The sequence below is a fragment of the Doryrhamphus excisus genome, linkage group LG21, assembly GCF_037039965.1.
Source record: "Doryrhamphus excisus strain RoL-2023G ecotype Guam linkage group LG21, RoL_Dexc_Guam_v1.1, whole genome shotgun sequence".
NCBI classification, from domain to species: domain Eukaryota; kingdom Metazoa; phylum Chordata; class Actinopteri; order Syngnathiformes; family Syngnathidae; genus Doryrhamphus; species Doryrhamphus excisus.
The window spans coordinates 12,718,409-12,741,125 of NC_136377.1; the positions used below are offsets into that span (position 1 = coordinate 12,718,409).

The window sequence follows — 22,717 nt, forward strand, 5'->3', positions numbered from 1 at the left end:
CTCCAAATTGTCCATAGGTATAAATGTGAGTGTGAATGGTTGTTTGTCTATATGTGCGCTGTGATTGGCTGGCGACCAGTCCAGGGTGTACCCCGCCTCTCGCCCGAAGACAGCTGGGATAGGCTCCAGCACCCCCGCGACCCTCGTGAGGATAAGCGGTAGAAAATGAATGAATGAAATATGTAAATTGCTTCCCCTCTGCCAACCCTCCCAATATGCCCTTTCACTCCCAGAACTGTTATTAAGATTTAATTAACATTTAAGTAAATAAACAAACTATAAGTCCTCTTTTCTTGGTTCCATACATTTTTGCCACAGAAAAAAATCCAAAAACATTGTCTAGCATGATGTTTCAATGACTGGTATTTCTCCATGTAGATCTAGATGAATCCTCAAAATCAGGGGTGGGTAAACTGCGGCCCATCGGCCACATCAGGCCCGCCAAGCATCTTAATCCGGCCCACCCGGCATTTCCAAATTCTGTTTGAGAACGCATGAGTCGCCCAAACAGTCACATGCAATCTGTATCTAGTACACAAAAGCCATCCAAACAACACAACACGTCAACACAACCTACCTACTGAAACATGAGGGCATACGAACAAATACCTACGTGCACTACCCATGCAAAAAAAAAAAAACACTACCACAAGGCATGCTGGGTAGCTTGTGGTACCTACTACATTTAGCTTGATGACAACGCATGTTGAGGAGGTCATCATAGAAGTAAAAACAAATTGTTATCCAATGTTTTACTGTTCATGTTGTTCTTGAAGCAGAACGACCCAGCATGCCTTGCGGGCATGTGGGAAATAAGAGTTTTAAGTTATGTGTTATGTTTCGCACTTAGTTTTGGATTTATGGGATGGGTTAACTCGCCGTGGATGTGTTTTTGTTTTGTTGCACCGTGAGCAAGTATGCTGTTCTGCTTGATGCCACGTCCATACAGGGAGTTTTATTGTATTTATTCATGTAGTGTATATGCATGGGAAGACCTGCTAGACATTTTGTTGTTTTGAGGTTTAGATGGATAGATGGATAGATAGCAGATTGTGTTGACAGTGTGTGTGTTGCGTTGTTTTGCTGCACGTGTTTGCTCACAGGTCCTTGATGATGCTTCAACTGTACATTAATTATACCTTTACTGACACACACACACACACGCCGTTAAAGATGGATCCCACAATATGAATGTTTTTGCTTGCGCGGTGCCTGAGATGAAAAGTCACACATGTAGCTGCATGATGTGATTACGCGGAGGCTAGAGTGCTTAAACCAAGATGATGTGTCAAGAAATGAAGGCGAGAGAGAGAGAGAGCGTCTTCACTTTCCCACATGTGACAAGTGGAGCAGTGACGGTTCCAGCGCCCGGGGCCCAGTAATGGTGATGTAAAGTGAGGGAGAGTAGGGGGATGCGGTGGTGCTTGGTGATGAGGGGCAAGAGAGAGGGGGGGGGGGCTTCCGAAGCCTGGCTGCATTTTGTGGTCACTATTCAGTGTCTCCATTATTATTAGCATAGGGCTCTGTGATGTCACTGGAGGCCAAACAGGGGCGCCCTGTGACCTTCCCACAATTCCACTCTCCACCCCCTACCATAGTGCTTTGTGTGCGCAAGACGCTTTATTCCCAGCTGTGACAAAGCCGCTTTAAAGGAGAGATTCTCATTAGTGGAAAAAGAAGAACAGGAACGGAGCACCACGTTTGGTGGAAGTACGCTAAATCTGTTTTCACTGTGGTTTCTGTTGGGTTTTTACTAAGGATGCCTGATAGTATTGGCCAATGTTGACATCAAAATGAGATATTGATTCATATCTGGATTGGTTTCTGTGCTGAATTTGGTATCGGCATGCAAGTGTTGCAACAAGCTTGGAATTATTTATTAGAAATTCTGCTAAAGCATTTTCATGTATGACGTCTAATCTGTTTTGTTCATTCATGACATGCCGATTGTATTCCTGCAGGGTTCCATACTTTGCAAATTTGATCTTCTGTGGCTGTTTTAAAACTCCATACTTACCAGCATTAATCCCATGGACTTCCTTTTTTTTTTTTTTTTTTTCCCGATTCCATGGACTTCCTGCTTCCCATCCAAACAGTTAATACAGTTACTTTAATACAGTTAATAGCCCTCCTCCACTATGTTTGGTCACACTCCCAAGCGTTCCCGAGGACTTCCGGATATGTACGTCTACGTTTTGCAGCCTATAATAGGTTCCCAGAGCCACCCATACTTTAATATAGTCTTTTTAGTCTTCTTAATTTATTTCAGACATGAATACTATGTTACATTATTCTTTCTCACATATGCACTTACAATATCTATCTATTTTTATATATATATATATATATATATATACATATACATACACAAATATATACATACATATATACATATATATATATACATGCATACACACAACACCTCATTACTACACGTGTCTGAAAAGGAGCAGGAAGAAGCAAAGCTTATTAAATCCTACCCCTTCTCCACGCCATAGCAGTTACCAATTCAATAAGTTTTTTTTTTTTTCCCCACACATATAATCACAGAATCTTACATAAGACAAAACAACAAAAGAAGAGTGGGAACATCGGACACCCCAGCAAAACCCCAGAACATTGCTGAAGCACACCACCAACCCCGCCAGTCAACCCACCTGGCCCCGACCCCCCCTAGCCCCTGAGTGCACCCACCGAGTGCCCAGCACCCCAGCAGTCCCCGCACACCCCGCTGCCCTCCAATAAGACGCCATTTTGGCTGGACCCACAAGTATGTGTGATCCCTGAATATCTGACACTTTGGCACCGTTTAACACGATAATACAACATTTTAACAACATTTATAGGTCGAGAAAGTGCTCGCTATCAAAAATCTGCTATCCAAAAGTTCAGCATTATTCAGCAATAATCAATGATGACTTGAATTGGCACTAATCCATCATTTAGTGATGTACTATTTTCCATAATCAGTGGATTACAGTCAACACCGTGCTTTTAACTTCTTCTCCTCGTGACTGATAATCTGACTCGGTCACGAAATGGACAAGAAAACCGATGCAGCAGAGATGACTTTGGTGTAATCAGCACATCATCACAGTGATACTGTCAGGAAAGATAGCTACTACGCCTTCCCAACAGCACATTTAGCTTATTTTTCTATTTCTCATTATATTCCCTGGTAGATGCATAGACACTCATGTTTGGTCTGATAGTGGAGAATGGGAATATTTTTTAATTCCTTTAGTCATCTGTGAAATCAGACCTTTTGATCTTTGTGTTCTAGGCAAAACACACACATCAACTTTGACGTTGGCAATCAGTAATCAACAGTTTTCCGTCATTTTTGGCGTAATCGATGACTAATTGAAGCAACAGTTGTCCCTAGTTTACCGTGGTTAATTGACCCGACCGTGATGGGTGAATTTCCGTAGAATTCAGTATTAACAAATAGAATATTTTGTTAAAGTTAAAGCACAGAAAACCTGTTTATGACCTCCTAAAAACATTTTCTACATTAGAGCCCTGTAGATATTAAATAACACCCCTATAGTAGACATGATAAGTAATAATAACGCAGCGTTAGCACTGGGAAACGTCCTGATTGTTGTAGTATCATCCATCCTCACTATGACGTTTGTCACTTGATTAATATACAGCACAGCCAGTCTAACATTAATCTGCCATACATACGCCAATTCTATGTATTTTTGTATGCACCACCATGCGGAGGCTACAGGAGTTAGCATCCAATTAATTTATTCTAAAATTGACAATAGGTTTGAAACTGAGCGCGGAAGAAAGGGGAAGTAAGAAGTAAAAAATGTACCACTGCCACACCGACTGGGAGAATTTTTTTTTTTTCATGGCTGAATTAATGCAGGTATTGTGTCATCAGTGTTAAATAACTGACATATGACTTCCATGCATCCATTTTCTATACCGCTTATCGTCGCAGGTATGCTGGAGTCTATCCCAGCTGTCTTCTGGCGAGAGGCGGGGTACACCCTGGACTGGTTGCCAGCCAATCACAGGGCACATATAGACACCAATTAACCTAGCATGTTATCTTTCAATATTTTTGGACTAGTCGACCATGAAACGGCTTCATCCATTTTTGGAAAAACAGCGATGTAGCCACAAGGCCCCCGTGATTAAAATGTAGTGACGATGCCGTGCAAAGCAGCATAAAAATCATCCATACATCTCCCACTAACAATCAGTTAACACGGCCCTCATATGAAAGTATTCCTTTCATTTTGCTCAGCCATCATGGGAATCCCCCTGCCAATAGCCCGCTCCATGGTTTCCACGGCAACACAGGGGGATACTTCACTGACATAATGAGTCTCAATTAACTTGGTTAAGAGGCTGATTAGTTAAGCCTTTAAGTTTTGTGCAAACCATGAAACTTCTTGTTTCCTCTCCTCTGCTTCGCTGCCAGCTCAACCTGATCTGAATGCTGGGTCGGCCCACGGGAGAATCACATGTGTATGATTGAGCCAATGCAGTGAAACGTTAGAAAAAGCCCTATAAAGGTGGCCGTTTTGCTCTCCTGTTAACATGCAGGGCACTTTGCCGTGACATTTAACTGTGGTTTCGATGAACATTTTATTAATTCGACAACGTACTTTCCTGGGGGAAGGAGGAACGCTTGACAAGATGGTCTGCTCAACATGAGAGGGACTTCCTGGAAAACATCCAGGAAGCAAAATACAATTCATTCATTCATTTTCTACCGCTTATCCACACGATGGTCGCGAGGGTGCTGGAGCTTATCCCAGCTGTCTTCGGGCAAAAGGCGGGGTACACCCTTGTGTTTGGTTGCCAGCCAATCACAGGGCACATATAGACAAACAACCATTCACACTCACATTCATACCTATGGACAATTTGGAGTCGCTAATTAACCTAGCATGTTTTTGGAATGTGGGAGGAAACCGGAGTACCCGGAGAAAACCCACGCATGCACGGGGAGAACATGCAAACTCCACACAGAGATGGCAGAGGGGGTAATTGAACTTGGGTCTCCTAGCTGTGAGGCCTGCGCGCTAACCACTTGTTCCGCCGTGCAGCCATAAATAAATCAAATTGGCAAAAAATTTAATGTATTTAAAAAACACAACATATGACCTTTGAGTACTGTTAACCCCGCCATCCCATAATATTTTATGCTTCACTGCTAATGTTTTTTGCTTTTTTCGTCAAGCGTTGAGATTTCTCACTGTATTCGGCTGTCCATAAACGCACCATAGTTGCATGCAGTGAACTATTCAAAGCCTTTTTTTTAAAAAAAATCTTAGTTTAGATTTTAATGTCATACAGCGGCTACACGGTGGCCACACAGCTAGGAGACCTGGATTCGATTCCCCGCTTGGGCATCTCTGTGTTGAGTTTACATGTGGGTTTTCCTCCCACATTCCAAAAACATGCTAGGTTAATTGGCGACTCCAAATTGTCCATAGGTATGAATGTGAGTGTGAATGGTTGTTTGTCTATATGTGCCCTGTGATTGGCTGGCCACCAGTCCAGGGTGTACCCCGCCTCTCACCTAAGGATAGCTGGCATAGGCTCCAGCATATAGAAAATGGATCGATGGATGTCATACATCCATGTGTAATAATATTAGAATATTCTGACAGTACTCTGTTACTCAATCAAAGTACTTATTTGCTAATTGCTAATTTCACTAATTAAAAAAAAGAGAGGTCTGACCTGGGCTTTGGATAAAAAGTCGGCTAGTAGTCCAAGGTCCTGTTCTCTGACGAAAGCAAATGCTGTGTCTCATTTGGAACTCAAGGTCCTCGGGTCTGGAGGAAGACTGCAGAGGCACGGGACAGAAGCAGTCTTAAGTCCAGTGTGAAGTTTCCTCAGTCTCTGATGATTTTGGGGTACCATGTCATCTGCTGGTGTTTGGTCCACCCTCTTTTATTAAGTACAGAGTCCAGGAGATCTTGCAGCACTTCATGCTTCCATCTGCTGAAAACCGTTTTGGAGATGCTGACTTCATTCAGTACCAAAACCACTAGTAACAATGGAATTTCTGGCGTTTTCTGAACCCCTGAAGGCCGCTATGGAACCATCCTGGGCCTCCGTAACACCTCAACAGTTCTACAGGCTGATTTTTTTAGCCTCAATCTCCAAACTAGTCCTCTGGTCTCTTGGTTTCCCATGTGAGGACCCAAGACAACGCAGAACTTGTGTAAATACTCAGTGAAGGAGCGCAATAGGAAGCTTCAGTACAAAAAAAAAAAAATGTTTGAGTGACTTATATATGCACGAATGTCCCATTGCCAGGCAACAAACAGTTGGCAAGCGTGTGAGTTGAAGTTGTTTGCTTCCCTCAGGACTGGATGACTGCCTGCAGCAGTACATCAAGACGTTTGAGAGAGAGAACCTCGGGGGGGACCAGCTGCTGCGAATCACCCACCAAGAGCTGGAAGATTTGGGGGTGTCCAGGATCGGCCATCAGGAGCTCATACTGGAAGCGGTGGACCTGCTTTGTGCGCTGGTGAGTCTCGAATTTACTAAAAGAAATGTACTCATTTCTACTGATTTACTCACGGTGCCTTCCATAACGCTAGGAAAACGGGAATTGTATTGGAACACCACATCTAATTTGTCCTAAAAACTATTAGTTTATATTAGTTCTGCTCTTTATCACCATTTAACACACGTTGATGCATCACTACATGGTCTCCGCATTCGAGTGACTTCCAATATTTCCCACAAGTAGGCAGCAGTGCGCATCCTTTGCACATTTGCAGTGAATGCACCCCCTGTGAATCGCGACACCATACGGTGTGTCGGAATTTGACTAAACATAATTTTGATGATACACTGTTTTTAATGATATTATTGTTGTTATATGGTGACTACTGTGTACAATATTGGTACAATAAGGGAATATATATATATATACAGTAAAGTCTCGTTATATCGATATCGGTTATAACGAATTACTACTTATTACGATACTATTTTCATTTCCCGGCAAATTTCTAGTCTTTTATGATATAATTAGTTCCGTTAGTACGATACCCGGTTATTATGATAATCCGGTTACTACGATGCCCTTTTCATCTCCCGCCAGCCAATTTGGTCTGCTTATATCGATACAAAAGCATCTTAAATCAATCTTTGCTTAAGGATTTCAATACCAAAAAAGAACACGGCGAACGGCTGCTTCCAGTCAACTTTATTTTTCACACTTCCACCACCAGAGCGCAGCACACACACACCGATTCCCGCACTTCCTGGTTCACAGGTCATGCTCAACCCGCCCCACATAGCTGGCCAAACACATGCCTGCAACAGAAGAACCAACTGACATAGCATACACACCTATTCCAACGAAGACACAAGCGTACAAATACATGTATTTAATTGTGTTGTATTCAGATATCTTTTTATCGCTTGCAATAATCACTGTTTTTCATATGTACATGCTGGCGTTCGTGGCATTTGTTTGGCCAGCTATGTGGGGCGGGTTGAGCATGAGTGCATTATTGCCCACTTTTAATGCAGTTGGGCGCAGGATCGGATATATGGATAGTCCGGTTATATCGATATTTTTTCCGACTCCCCAGAATATTGATATAACGAGACTTTACTGTATATATATATATATATATAAATATATGTATATATAAGAAAACAGATGTATTGAACAGAATCAATCAATCAATCAATGCTCCACTCAGTCTTAACACAGTTTTATTGTTCCTATTAGACTGCGTGACTGATTGTGCATCTGACGTATGCAAATGGAAACATGAATTCAGCTCCAAGCCCCCATTTCCATGGTCACAACTGCAGTCCCTGACCTTTCTGATGCATGCAAGACTGCAAACAAGTACAAACACTGTCCAAGAGAGACACACTCACGTAATTTCACCACACAGTTTCCATTGAATACTGTATCATTTCAAGCAAATTGCACAGCACATAGCACAACGTGCCATACTATGGTGTGTCTGTAGCTTTAATGCTAATGAGCTGTATTTGTGAGTAGCAGCTATTGTGCACTCATATACACTCTAACATACATAATAGATGCCATTAAATCACACACATGAACTCTTTCACTACCGACGTATAAATACGTCTTTGGTAGCGACTTATTTAAGGCGGTGCTGCACGGTGGTTAAGTGGTTAGCGCTCAGGCCACACAGCTAGGAGACCCGAGTTCAATTCCACCCTAGGCCATCTCTGCGTGGAGTTTACATGTTCTCCCCCGTGCATGTGTGGGTTTTCTCCGGGTACTCCACGCCCAGGGGCTCCCGTCGGCTTCTCCGGGATCGTTTGCGTCACTGCACTGGGCGCCTCGCAGCGCCCGTCTGGAGCGCCACTCCAGGTGCGGGGATCTGAACCCGACTCCCTTTCGATCGACTGGGGGCGACGTAGGCTATCGCCCCGCCCTTTGGAACGGCGCTCGCCCATTCCTTAGGACCGACTGACCCTTCTCCATTTCGGCCTTGGTTTCCTCCCACATTCCAAAAACATGCTAGGTTAATTGGTGACTCCAAATTGTCCATAGGTATGAATGTGAGTGTGAATGGTTGTTTGTCTATATGTGCCCTGTGATTGGCTGCCGACCAGTCCAGGGTGTACCCCGCCTCTCGCCCGAAGACAGCTGGGATAGGCTCCAGCATACCACAACCCTCATGAGGATAAGTGGTAGAAAATGAATGATTTAAGGAGTAGGACACTAGCAGAGCTATGTTAGCTAGAGTGCTAACAATACACTCACATTATAAGAGTGACATCATACTACTTTTCTGAAGAAAAACACAATGATCAAACACATGGAGGTCTCATCTAGATGGCTCTATGCCCCCCCTCCACTCCCGCAAGAGACAGAATGGAGATTTATTGCACTGAGGTCACAGATGCAATCTGAATGTAAACCCCCCCTCATCCTCCATGCCTGCACAGGGGCCTTACTTCAGCTGCAAAGCTTCTTACATAACTGGGATTTACTTTTAAGTCTCTCAGGCACTGCTGTATTGGATATGATTAGTGGCCCTCCTGCTGGGCTGCACTCATCCAAGTGGGTGCAACAGACTCCCTGAGGTCCCTGTAGGTACAGGCTGGTGGCAAGGAAGAGGCCCTCACAAGTAGCATCTTCATCCACATGTTGCCCAAAATCTTCACGAGTGTGTTGAAAATACTTTGCAGATCTCAAGCTGATCAAACAATACTCTATGTTCTCTAGAATTACGGACTGGAAACAGAGAATCTGAAGACTCTTTCTCATAAGCTGAACGCCTCAGCCAAGAACCTGCAGAACTTCATCACAGGCAGGCGGCGCAGCGGCCATTACGATGGCCGAGCCACTCGGAAGCTACCTAACGACTTCCTCACCTCTGTTGTTGATCTCATCGCTGCTGCCAAAAGCCTTCTGGCGTGGCTAGACAGGTGACATATGAACAGTTCCATATGCGGTATCATTCCAAATACAGACACTATCCTAAAGGGGGGGGGAAACTAATGGTTAATTGTAGGTGTTCTTTCTTCTCCAGGTCCCCATTTGCTTCCGTGGCTGATTATGGTGTGACCAGAAACAACGTGATCCAGCTGTGTCTTGAGCTGACTACAATAGTACAGCAGGTAAAGCCATCATTGCTAACCTGAAGTATGTTTATAACACCTTCCTACACCAGAGTATACCAGTAATGGCGCCAATATATACATTAGGGATGTCCGATATTGGCTTTTTTTTGACGAAAACTGATATGCCGATATTGTCCAACTCTCAATTTCCGATACCGATATGTGTAACATGGTAGTGGTTTTATTTCATTTGAACATGCATCAGATTACAATTGAATGCATCACATAATTACTTCACAGTTCCACATGTTCCACAAAGCTTATTAAATCCTACCCCTTCATCTGGTACTTTTACAATCAGTAACTGTTACATTTGTTCACTTCCTGCTTTCCTAATATAGTTATAAGTTTGTTTTTTTTTTTTTCACGTATTGAAGTACGAGGTGATATGACCATACAATGACATAATGGGTACCATAGTAACTGTCAATATAGTGATAAAGTAAAGTCTCGTTATATTGATATCGGTTAAAACGAATTACTACTTATTACGATACTATTTTCATTTCCCGGCAAATTTTTAGTCTTTTATGATATAATTAGCTCCGTTAGTACGATACACGGTTATTATGATAATCCGGTTACTACGATACCCTTTTCATCTATAGAACACACCTGTTCACATACTTTTGCTCATATAAAAAAACGGGTGGCTTCCAACAGTAGGTATTCTGATCCAGACGGGTAGCTTCTTTGTTAGAAGCCAAGGACATACGTAAGAACAAAGTAGGACTCCATTGGACACTGGACTGCCATTTTGTACATTATCCAGAAAAACTGTGTCAAAAAATTGGCCAAACACACTAACTGAGGTGTTCATTAACCGAGGTTCCACTGTATACCAAAGTCACGACGGACAAGAATGGAGGCCAATAACTGTGCATGTTTTTGAAATGATTACCTCTAAGCATGTGAGTGTGCATGGTGTGTTGAATGAAAACAGGAAATAGTTGAAATAACGTTAGATAGTGGATAATTTTATAATAATAATTTATTATTATTATTATTATTATTATTATTATTATTATTATTATTATTATTATTATTATTATTATTATTATTAATAATAATAATAATATAATAATAATAATAATAATAATAATTATTATTATTATTATTATTATTATTGTTATTATTATTGTTATTATTATTGTTATTGTTGTTGTTGTTGTTGTTGTTGTTGTTATTATTATTGATCTCCCAGCATGCACTTTATTATATTTATTATAATTAATATAATTTATAATAATCTGACTGCTGTGCCCCGCCCCGCTTTTTTTAACTGTGTATTAACCAATGAATGTTGTATTTTGGTGTGTCTTTCATTCTGTTTACTTGTTCTATTCAACTTCATTCTTTTGGAAAGTGTCTTTGAGTATCTTGAAAAGCGCTATACAAATAAAATGTATTATTATTATTATTATTTATAATGAATGTAGCTGATTAAAATAGCACTTCGATCTGAGTACTTAAACCAAATCAGTCGGCATGAATACATTCTTGTGTGCGTATTTCATCATTTTGCATCAAAGTACGAAACACAAACATGTCTGATTGTTTTGAAATAATAATAATAATATAATCATAACGGTAACTTTAGCAGTGATGCTAACAACACAACAGGGGTCCTGGCTGGTCCCACCATAGTAGTTGATGCAAAGTCATCATGGCAATGACAGTGACTTCGAGATCATGAGCTAATCACTTTCTCGATAGTTTGAGGATGCTGATTAAATGGAGGATCTTGCTGAGAATAAGCGAGGAACTGGTAGAGAAATGCCCCCGCACCGGTGGTGATTCATTTGTTTTGTGTCAGTGCACGTCTGTGTGGGAGTGTTGGAGGTTAGAGGTGCCAAGCTGCTTGCTTTTTTGCTTATATCCTCCTACAGCCAAAAAATGCCAATAATAACTCCATTTGGACACATTCTCTGGTGGTAACACTGCTGCTCTCTCTTAATGTTCCCCCAGGATTGTTCTGTATATGAGACAGAGAACAAAATCCTGCATGTGGTGAGTTTCATTTGACACATGCAGATGTAAATACAGTACAAGTACCCCACACGTTCTCCAAGGTAATTGCTCGAACCCCACTTTGTCCTCCCACAGTGTAAAACTCTATCCGACGTGTGCGACCACATTATTTCTCTGTCCTCCGATCCCATGGTGTCACAGGCTGCACATCTGGAGGTGGTGCAGCTGGCCAACATCAAATCTACTGAGGGACTGGTGAGTTCACAACGTAAATTGTCTCAGAAAATGCTTCAAACCATCATTCTGGGATCACCCAGATCCTGGCTTATAGGGGATCTTTCTGCAGTTGGCCGTATCATCTTAAATTACTCAAATGTCTTATATTCTAAAAATATTTAGACATTAGAATAAGCAGTGTTGTAGTGAGTTCCACTGCATTTGCAATGTAGTATATTGTACACTGCAATATACAGTAAAGTCTTGTTATATCGATATCGGTTAAAACGAATTACTACTTATTACGATACTATTTTCATTTTCCGGCAAATTTCTAGTCTTTTATGATATAATTAGTTCTGTTAGTACGATACCTGGTTATTATGATAATCCGGTTACTACGATGCCCTTTTCATCTCCCGCCAGCCAATTTGGTCTGCTTATATCGATACAAAAGCAGCTTAAATCAATCTTTGCTTAAGGATTTCAATACCAAAAAAGAACACGGCGAACGGCTGCTTCCAGTCAACTTTATTTTTCACACTTCCACCACCAGAGTGCAGCACACACAGCGGAAAACACCCGTCCCTCGCGCCTACCCCTCCGGGTGGCAACACCTTCCCTATCGATAGTTCCGGGGTGAATTATGTCCCGGTAACCGGTAATCACTACAGCGTAAGTTTATTTTTATTTACTGTAGTACAAAATGTATTGTAGTACAAAAGCATGCTAGATACGCAATCCATGAACTCAAGGAGAAAATTACATGCCATATCAAACATCCGCCCACTTTTAATGCAGTTCGGCGCAGGATCGGATATATGGATAGTCCGGTTATATCGGTATTTTTTCCGATTAGATGTTTTCTTGCATCATTAGTGCTATATGGACTGAAGTATACAGACATACAGATATTACTTTTTATACTACTAAACAATGATTGTACTCCACACATTATATAGGTGACCAGCATATCATTTCCACAGAAATGTCATTGACTGATGCAGAATGTTCCTCATTTTCCATCTTCTTATTCCGAGTAATTGGGACAATGTTTCTGGAAAGACGGGTCACTGCTCCATTTTTAAGACGCCACTTTAAATATCGGATGTGGCATGACTTCACATTTTACCAGCGAGGCTGTGAACACTGCGCCGTGGCGCTGACCTCCCCGTCATCCTAAAAGTAGGTTTTGCTGAGCAAGCGGGGGTATGAGTTGACTAACATGTAATAAGGAGCGTCGGCCATGTTAATATCGGAGAAAATAAACATCTTATAAACTGGGCTAGTAGAAGCGTCACGACGTAATGGGATGGCATCTTGGCACTGACCCACACTGCGGCACGGTTGTCCCAGCTTGGGGCCACGACGACAACCCCCACCCCCACATGAATACTAGCAAAGGGCCAATGCAAGTTCTGTCATCCGTTCACAGAACACTAGGCCCAGTGGCCTAAAAATAAACCTCTTAGAGTCATCTTCAAGACGAGCATGCTGATGCTGTGTTGCTGTGAGAGTGTTCACGTGCACTCTCGCACATCTGTGTGTGTGTTTTGGGTGTTTGTCATGCACTTCTGACCCCCTTTCGTGAAAACAGTTTTATCTGTTTCTCCAACAAGATGAATAATCCTCTATGTTTGATTCAACAGGACATGTAAACTGTTCTTCTTGGACAACTGTGAAGCATTTTGCTTTACAAGCAAATCAAATCTGCTCAAATATAATCCAAGTATGGGTTGTTGCACCAGTCTTCTTCACAAGTCAACTTTCTTATCCCCCTTTTTAACACAGGGCATGTACATTAAGTCAACATACGATGGATTGCATGTCATCACGGGAACAACAGAGGGAGTAAGTGCAAGACCCTTTTTGTAGCGTTTGCTGCACAGCAAAGGTGTTTTGATTCATGTCTCTATTCGTCATTATAGTCTCCAGCTGACCGCTGTAAGAAAATCCATGCTGGAGATGAAGTCATTCAAGTCAATCATCAGACCGTGGTAAGATTTATAGTTTGCCCGCATGTTTTTGGCTGCATTATGTATACCTTACACACAATATCGTGTACACCGTCACTCACTAGACCTGCCAGTCTAATTACGACCAATAATCAATACAGTCACTCCCTTTCTTGTTATGAACAAAAAATGTATTGTGTTTTTCTTCAAATGAGGGGGTTATTTTTAAGACGTTGTTCCAAATTGTTGTTCTATATTATAAACCAAAAGCATTTTCTTCAAATGTTGTAAAGACTTTTGAAATCATTTTTTATGGAAAATGTATGACAATTCATAAGGGATACCAGACTATTTAATGACGGCCAATAAGTAAAATGTCTATTAATTACAGGTTTATTGTTAATAATAATAATAATAGTAATTATTATTATTATTATTATTATTATTATTATTATTATTATTATTATTATTATTATTATTATTATTATTATTATTATTATTATTATATGGTATAACAATAAAAAAAATAATAATTAAGTATAAAGTATTGTTATTATTATTGTTATAATAATAATTATTATTATAAAAAATATATTTTATAATAATTAGAAATAATTTAAATTATAAATAATTTATAATAATTTTATAATAATTATAAAATTTATATTTTTATAATAATTAGAAAAATAATAATAACTATTATTGTTATTATAATTGTTGTTGTTATTATTGTTATCATAGCATATCATTATACTTAATACTATATTAAATATATATATTTTTAATGGTACAAATACCCCCTATTTTGTTAAACAAAAAAAGTACTGCATTTTTCTTCAAATTAAATAATTATCTTTTTTTAAATCAAAAGAATTTTTTTTTTAATTGATTTTAATTTTTTAATTTTAAAAGAAAAATACGCCACCATTGTTTGTAACACTTTAATGCATTTTTAATTTGGACTGGATTTAATAAAATAAATAATATTTTATTCAAGACATGTCATTTATGTAAATAAACCCTGATTTTGTCAGAAATGTCATTTATTAGGTACGTGTGCTGATCTAATGAGGAGCAAAGCCCATTTTTGAAATTTTATACAATGTAAATTTAGTCATTTTTTTTTTATCAAGAAAAATACTGCACTATTTTAAATACGTATTCATTAGGTACACCTTAGTGGATTAATGGATGGATGGATGGATGGATGGATACACCTTCCCATATGACACATGTGTACTACTTATCAAGATACTCCCTCTTTCTCCATGTTATTACTTCAGGTGATGCTCGAAATGCCCAAACAAACACAACTCCTTCGAATGCACTATTTATATAGGAAACATTTCTAAAATAATTGCTACGTGTGTATGCGTGTGTGCAACAGCAGAATGTAAACTAATTATGCAGCTGGAGTCAGGTTTCACCCACTCAATGCAGGGAAAACAAGGGGTTGATTTTTTTTTATTTTTTTTGTCGAGACTCTTTTCATGTGCCGATGAAGGAGAAGGAGAGAGGTGCTCGCTCCTTTTGGAGTACCGTACAAGAACAACAACAAAAACAAGCTCACAGCAGCCAGCCTTATTCATGGCAGATCTTCCTAGTCAAAGCAGGACCGTGCAGGTGTAATTAGGAACATCCATCATGGTTGTTCAACCACGGAAGGATGTATGATTGCCGAATAGTGTTTGTGTGTGTGTTTATAAGGCTCTCACAAGGTGAAGCTGTGTGTTCCACTTTGTAACAGTCTCTCAAATAGCTATTGTGTGTCCATTCAGCCATCAGTGAAGATGCTCAGTGACTATAACTAAGTGTCGGTTCAGCCACTCGCTCTCCGTGGAATGTCACTAAAGTGGAAACTAGGGAGTGTTGTTTTTTTTTTTTCCTCGGCTCTAGTGTGGACATTTGAATCACTAAAGTGGACCTATTACGCTCATTTCTGCACTTTGCATTGAGTTGTGGACTCCGATAGAGCAGCTACACACAATAACCCGCAAAGAATGCTTTCTAGATCTTCCAGATTCTGCAGCGCTTTCTGCAGTGTAAATATGTAAACGGTCTGTTTAATTTACTCCACCTGTCATAAAGCTGTCAAACAAAACGAGGCTGACGTAAATACAGTATAGGCGGTGAAGATGGGTTGCCCGTAAATGGCATTCAAATACGATAATGTAAATTGTATCAAAATGGAAATGATGTGACATATGTATCACTTCTGCAAAATAGGACAAGCAAAATTATGTAAAAGAGTATTTGTTCCGTGCAAGCACAGCAAAATATTGGCGCAGGCTTCGTGTTCTGTATCTGTCTCTTTAACACTCGTTCAGTGTGAGGACTTCTCTGCAGCGACTGTCAAGATGAAAAATGGCTCGGAAAGTGACAAAGTAATTGCTTGCTTAGTGCCTGAAAAGTGCACACTTTCCCAGGCTGCTGGAAACACACGACAGATGCAATGTGCACAATGTATGTATGAGTGAATGGCGTTGTGATATTTCACCCCAAACTGGAGCTGGCACATTTGGTACACCAGGATTGTTTTTTTTTTTTTAAACACCAAATATCATCAAAATGGGTTAAAGTCTGTTTACAAGGCATGCAGCTGTTCTTAACCTCCAGGGTTTAGCACAACTTGACAGTGCCTTCACAATGATGTCACGGAAGGCGTGTAAGCTGCTCCATGGCCTCCAGTGTTGCATTTAAGGCTCATCATGATCCATGTGTAATATTACAATAATCACCACAACACATAACAAGTCAGACTTTGAATAACCTCAATGTAAAATAAAGCTTCTTGAAGCAGCGGCAATGCAAAGTTTTAGTTCTAGACCAGGGGTGATATGACAAAATTTATGGGGGGGGGGCAGACTATATATTTTACACGTAACAGTCCACCTGGTATTATTGTATCTGTAAAATTGTCATGCAATCTGCTGTTATTATTTATTATTTTATATTTATATTTAAATATTTTAAAAATAATAAAATATTATAATAATTACAATAAAATTAAAATAATAATTATTATATTATTATTATGTAAAATATGCAAATATAACAATAATATTATATATAATTAATATAATAATTAGCATTAATATAATAATTAGCATTAATATAATAATTATAATAATCATAATAGTTCTAATAATAATTATAATAATCTAATAATAATAATAATTATTATTATTATTATGTGCTTGTGTCCCTTTTTTCAGGAGCACTTTGTAAACAACAGACCATGTCGTACATACGTATATGCTGCTATACAAGCTGTACGCAGACTACTCTTAAGTTATATTAAAGTTTCCTATTGAGAGTATATGAGATATTCATTCATTCATTAATTTTCTACCGCTTTTCCTCACAAGGGTCGCGGGGGTGCTGGAGCCTATCCCAGGCGGGGTACACCCTGGACTGGTCGCCAGCCAATCACAGGGCACATATAGACAAACAACCATTCACACTCACATTCATACCTATGGACAATTTGGAGTCAACAATTAACCTAGCATGTTTTTGGAATGTGGGAGGAAACCGGAGTAGAGATGGCAGAGGGTGGAATTGAACCCTGGTCTCCTAGCTGTGAGGTCTGCGTGCTAACCACTAGACTTCCGTGCCGCCCTATATGAGATACAGTAAAGTCTCGTTATATCGATATTCTCGGGAGTCGGAAAAAATATCGATATAACCGGACTATCCATATATCCGATCCTGCGCCGAACTGCATTAAAAGTGGGCGGATCTTTGATATGGCATGTAATTTTCTCCTTGAGTTCATGGATTGCGTATCTAGCATGCTTTTGTACTACAATAAATGTTGTACTACAGTAAATAAAAATAAACTTACGCTGTAGTGATTACCGGTTACCGGGACATAATTCACCCCGGAACTATCGATAGGGAAGGTGTTGCCACCCGGAGGGGTAGGCGCGAGGGACGGGTGTTTTCCGCTGTGTGTGCTGCACTCTGGTGGTGGAAGTGTGAAAAATAAAGTTGACTGGAAGCAGCCGTTCGCCGTGTTCTTTTTTGGTATTGAAATCCTTAAGCAAAGACTGATTTAAGCTGCTCGACATTGTTCTATACTATAGAACAATGTCGAGTGCATTATTGCCCACTTTTAATGCAGTTCGCCGCAGGATCGGATATATCAACAGTCCGGTTATATCGATATTTTTTCTGACTTTTTTCTGAGTGCGGGAATCGGTGTGTGTGCTGCGCTCTGGTGGTGGAAGTGTGAAAAATAAAGTTGACTGGAAGCAGCCGTTCGCCGTGTTCTTTTTTGGTATTGAAATCCTTAAGCAAAGATTGATTTAAGCTGCTTTTGTATCGATATAAGCAGACCAAATTGGCTGGCGGGAGATGAAAAGGGCATCGTAGTAACCGGATTATCATAATAACCGGGTATCGTACTAACGGAGCAAATTATATCATAAAAGACTAGAGATTTGCCGGGAAATGAAAATAGTATCGTAATAAGTAGTAATTCGTTATAACCGATATCGATATAACGAGACTTTACTGTATAATAATACAATATTTACTGAAATGTGAGAAAGTAGATGTAATAATAACCTAAAATAAAATGAGATGCGTAGTTGTGTGGTGTTAGTCATACAGTGAGGAAAGCCTTCTATTATTGTCTGCTAGGTGGGCTGGCAGCTGAAGAACTTGGTTAATCTGCTGCGTGGGGACCCGGCAGGTGTCACCCTGACATTGAAGAAACGCCCACAGAGCACGCTCACCTCCACACCTGCTCTCCTCAAGAACATGCGGTGGAAACCTTTGGCTTTGCAAGTATGACTACTACAATACTTTGTATCCCCCACGTACTGTATATGTTAGCTTGTTCCTCCTTCTTGACTTAAAAAAATGGACAAGTATCAAGCATTTAATGCCCATGTTTGCGGAGACTTCCCTTCACTTCCTGGCCTGTAGAACAACACACCAATGATTGCTTGACAATGTGTCCGTTGTCCTACTTTATCAACACACATTATTAGGAATATATGCCAGAGCCACAATGGGTACAAATACGAGTGATATGTGTGTCCAGTCTTTCTTTGAGGGCCAGACCAGAGAAAAACGCTTCTATTCTACCCCCTCAAGGCACTCAAGCGCTACGTTCCTCTGCATCACATTTCCGTTCTCCACTTAAACCCCATCTGCTCCCCTGCTGCCATTTTGGAAGACAGATAAGCAGAAAAAGAAACTGCAATGTTTTAATTCCCGCACTGTTGCCAATATTAACAAGTGCTGTGGAAGTATTGACACAAAAAAGTACATCATCGCACCTTGTCAATGGTTTTGTACTCTTTTACTGCATTTTCATAGCTTGGTACCTAGAAAACCTACATACATTATACAGTAGATAGACCAGGGGTGGGCAAACTTTTTGACTCGCGGGCCGCATTGATATGACAAAATTTACGGGGGGGGTGGGGGCAGACTATATATTTTACACGTAACAGTCCACCTGGTATTATTGTATCTGTAAAATTGTCATGAAATCTGCTATTATTTATTATTTTATATTTATATTTAAATATTTTAAAAATAATAAAATATTATAATAATTACAATAAAATTAAAATAATAATTATTATATTATTATTATGTAAAATATGCAAATACAACAATAATATTATATATAATTAATATAATAATTATAATAATCATAATAGTTCTAATAATAATTATAATAATCTAATAATAATTATTATTATTATTATGTGCTTGTGTCCCTTTTTTCAGGAGCACTTTGTAAACAACAGACCATGTCAAAAAACGAAATTGATAAAACCATCAAAAGGTTGGCTCAGGCCATGATGCCAGGTTGTATGTTGAGTTTAAATGAAATACTTTGGAAAGATTGGGCGGGCCGTATTCAAACACTTGGCGGGCCGGATGTGGCCCCCGGGCCGTAGTTTGCCCACCCCTGAGATAGACTGTATTCCAATAGTTAGAAGTACTAAGGTACTTTAGTGATTCATTAGTACTCTATCCGACAGACATTTTTTTTAAAAACCCCATTATAGCACAATCACATCTTCCATTAATCAGCTGTGAGTTATGATAGAACAGACCCCAGCCTACACGCTCATCCTGCATACTTTAATCACACAATGAAAAGTCCTTGATATATTATTGAATATATTATTATTGTTTAACTGTAGGCTACTAATTTACAACTTTTAGACTGGTAAGATATCTCCTGGCAGGTCTTCGGTGAAGTTATTAATAAGAAGTGGTGACAAGATGTGGTGAATTGTGATCTTTATGCTCTGTTTTGTTTTGGTCTACAATAACATAAAAATCAGTACAATCCAATCCACTTTATTTATATAGCACAGTTTATAAACAGAGTTTCCAAAGGGCTGCACAGACTAGTCAAATAAAAAGTGACAATAAAATACAATAAATAAGTATATAATATAAGTAAATAATAAATAAAACCAGCAGAGTTATGGACACCAGTCAGTATCTAAAATATGGAGTGACGCTCATTTCTCCTCAACTTCTCAATCACACTCTCTCTCACACTCGCACGCACACGCATTCACTCACACACAGCCACTGTTCCCTCAGAGTCCCAGCAGCAGTGCTGCCACACCGACCAGTACTTTAAGCACCCCATCCAGGAGAGGAAGCTGCGCCCTCCAAGACCTCTACATCCCCCCTCCTCCTGCAGAACCTTACACCCCCAGGTAAAGCACAGTAACACACAAGCGTCCTCTGACGGTGTAGCACATGTTAATGCAGGCAAATAAATTCATCAGTCATTTTCAGCGGGTGACATGTTCATGATGACCATGAATATGGACATGGTCATTACGTTGAGTCAGTGGTGACACTCGGAGACAGGCATGCAGGCCAGTAGCCAGGGAGGTGATGCATGCGTGCAGACGGGTGGGGTGGGGGGTGGGGGGACATTTCAGCAATAACAAAGCCTTTTGCTGAGTGTGCGTGTTTGTGACGTGTGGTAATAATTTGCAGATGAATTAATTTCTCATTTTTGGTGGCAACACCTACTCTTTTACACACATAACTACATTATGGTAAAGGTAATGGTTTAATTTCATTTGAACATGCATCAGATTACAATTGAATGCATCACATAATCAGTTCACAGTTCCACATGTCCAAAAGGAGTAGGAAGAAGCAAAGCTTATTAAATCCTACCCCTCCATCTGGTATTTTTACAATCAGTAACTGTTACATTTGTTCACTTCCTGCTTTCCAAATATAGTTTTTTTTTTTTTTTTTTTTTTTTTTGGTCACGTACCAAAGTATGAGGTGATATGACCATACAATGACATCATGGAAACTTTTATGACTTCAAGGTTTGCTTATTTTTGCTTATTTCCTTGCTGGTTGCCTTAGACTTAAAATTGCATATTATAAAAAATGTGTACCTCTTTACCATGTAAGGAACAGTATTGGGTACTTTCCGAGGTCCATTCTGCATACTACCATGGCATTACTTCTACTATGACACATTTAGCATAGCATGTTGTATTATTTGGACTGCATTGTTCACAACATCCGTACTGACTTATGAACCCCTTTTTGTGGCCTGATGTGCTTGCTTCTATTCACCACAGAGACGACAAAGGGAGTCTGCAAACCGACGACCCTCAGTCTGACCATGTCCACGCCACAAAGCGCTCCGAGTCGCCAAACTCCTACCTGGACCAGGAGTGTAGGCGACGATTCCCTCTGGTGGAGGATGATTCTATACTGTACTGCTATGAATACGACCAAAATCAAGAGGTGTCGTCTGTCCGCAGGGGGAGCACGCCCACCTACAGTAAGACTGCAGCGTACATGTCATTATGTTTTTTGCTATATTGTGCTGATCTTCTTTGTGTTTCGTGACCCCAGACAGACTACGGCCGATCTCCATGCCGCTGGAATACAACTGGACGGGAGATGAGGAGGAGGATGTGGCAAAGCTGAAGAGAGAGAGTAGGAGAGGTGGGTGAGAAAAATAAGTAGGGAGGGTGGGTGACAGATAGGAGCAGAGAGAGCTCATGTGAGTGGGAGGAGATCTCCTGATATCCTCACCCCTTTTCACATCTCACAGCCGAAGCATGAGCTGGCCTGTCGGATGCGCTAACTTGCCGGATATCATCTCCTGCCTCAATCCTTTCCGTATGTTGACCATCCATCACTCCCCCTCCCTTCCTCTTCTTTGCTATCTTCCTCACTCTCGGTGTTGCTGTTGCTCCGGCAACTGTTACATATTTTCACATGATATTCACAGTTTGTCAGAGAAAAGGTGGCAAGGAGACTGATGTGCTTTATTTCAGTCTCAAAGACAAACTTTGTTTTCTCTGGGGACGATGCTGACGTCTTTTTTCCCTTTAGGCTTCTCAGGAAAAGATGACAGCGTTATATTTATATCTACAAGAAACGCTATGACCAGCTTTGCCTGACAACAATATTCCTTTGAAAGATTCATTCATTCATTTTGGAGCCTATCCCAGCTGTCTTCGGGCAAGAGGTGGGGTACACCCTGGACTGGTCGCCATATAGACAAACAACCATTCACACTCACATTCATACCTATGGACAATTCACCTAGCATGTTTTTGGAATGTGGGAGGAAACCGGAGTACCCGGAGAAAACCCACGTATGCACGGGGAGAACATGCAAACTCCACACATAGATGGCCGAGGGTGGAATCGAACCCTGGTCTTCCTAGCTGTGAAGTCTGCGTGCTAACCACTCTAACGCCATGCCACTCCTTTGAAACAAATACAAGAAAATGTGTCATGAGCAATGCAAGCTTTAATGAGGGTTTCCCATACCTGTTCAGCCATTTATCATTATTAGAACATACATTTTTTGACACTTATTAAAATAATAGTGCATTTTATTGCTGAGGTGGTGGTTCCACCTCTGATGCCTGAGCCTGCTTGGGGCAGGGTGGGTGATATCTTCTCCTGCCTTTAGCTGGGCG

At 40.3% G+C, this 22,717-nt stretch overlaps 1 protein-coding gene across 7 annotated transcripts in view; it reads left to right on the forward strand.

Annotated features, from left to right (window-relative positions):
* LOC131138574 (connector enhancer of kinase suppressor of ras 2-like) overlaps positions 1–22,717 on the forward strand; it is a 33,938-nt gene that overhangs the window by 1,928 nt on the left and 9,293 nt on the right. The window contains exons 2-12 of one of the 7 annotated variants that reach the window (XM_058087597.2): positions 6,345–6,508; positions 9,215–9,417; positions 9,504–9,609; positions 11,581–11,622; positions 11,719–11,838; positions 13,591–13,650; positions 13,728–13,796; positions 18,402–18,548; positions 20,325–20,458; positions 21,356–21,561; positions 21,636–21,728. In XM_058087597.2, coding sequence (XP_057943580.2) covers positions 6,345–6,508; positions 9,215–9,417; positions 9,504–9,609; positions 11,581–11,622; positions 11,719–11,838; positions 13,591–13,650; positions 13,728–13,796; positions 18,402–18,548; positions 20,325–20,458; positions 21,356–21,561; positions 21,636–21,728 — 1,344 coding nt within the window. The remainder of the gene's footprint in view (positions 1–6,344; positions 6,509–9,214; positions 9,418–9,503; positions 9,610–11,580; positions 11,623–11,718; positions 11,839–13,590; positions 13,651–13,727; positions 13,797–18,401; positions 18,549–20,324; positions 20,459–21,355; positions 21,562–21,635; positions 21,729–22,717) is intronic. The other 6 variants (XM_058087598.2, XM_058087600.2, XM_058087601.2 and 3 more) reach the window with 6 other exon arrangements.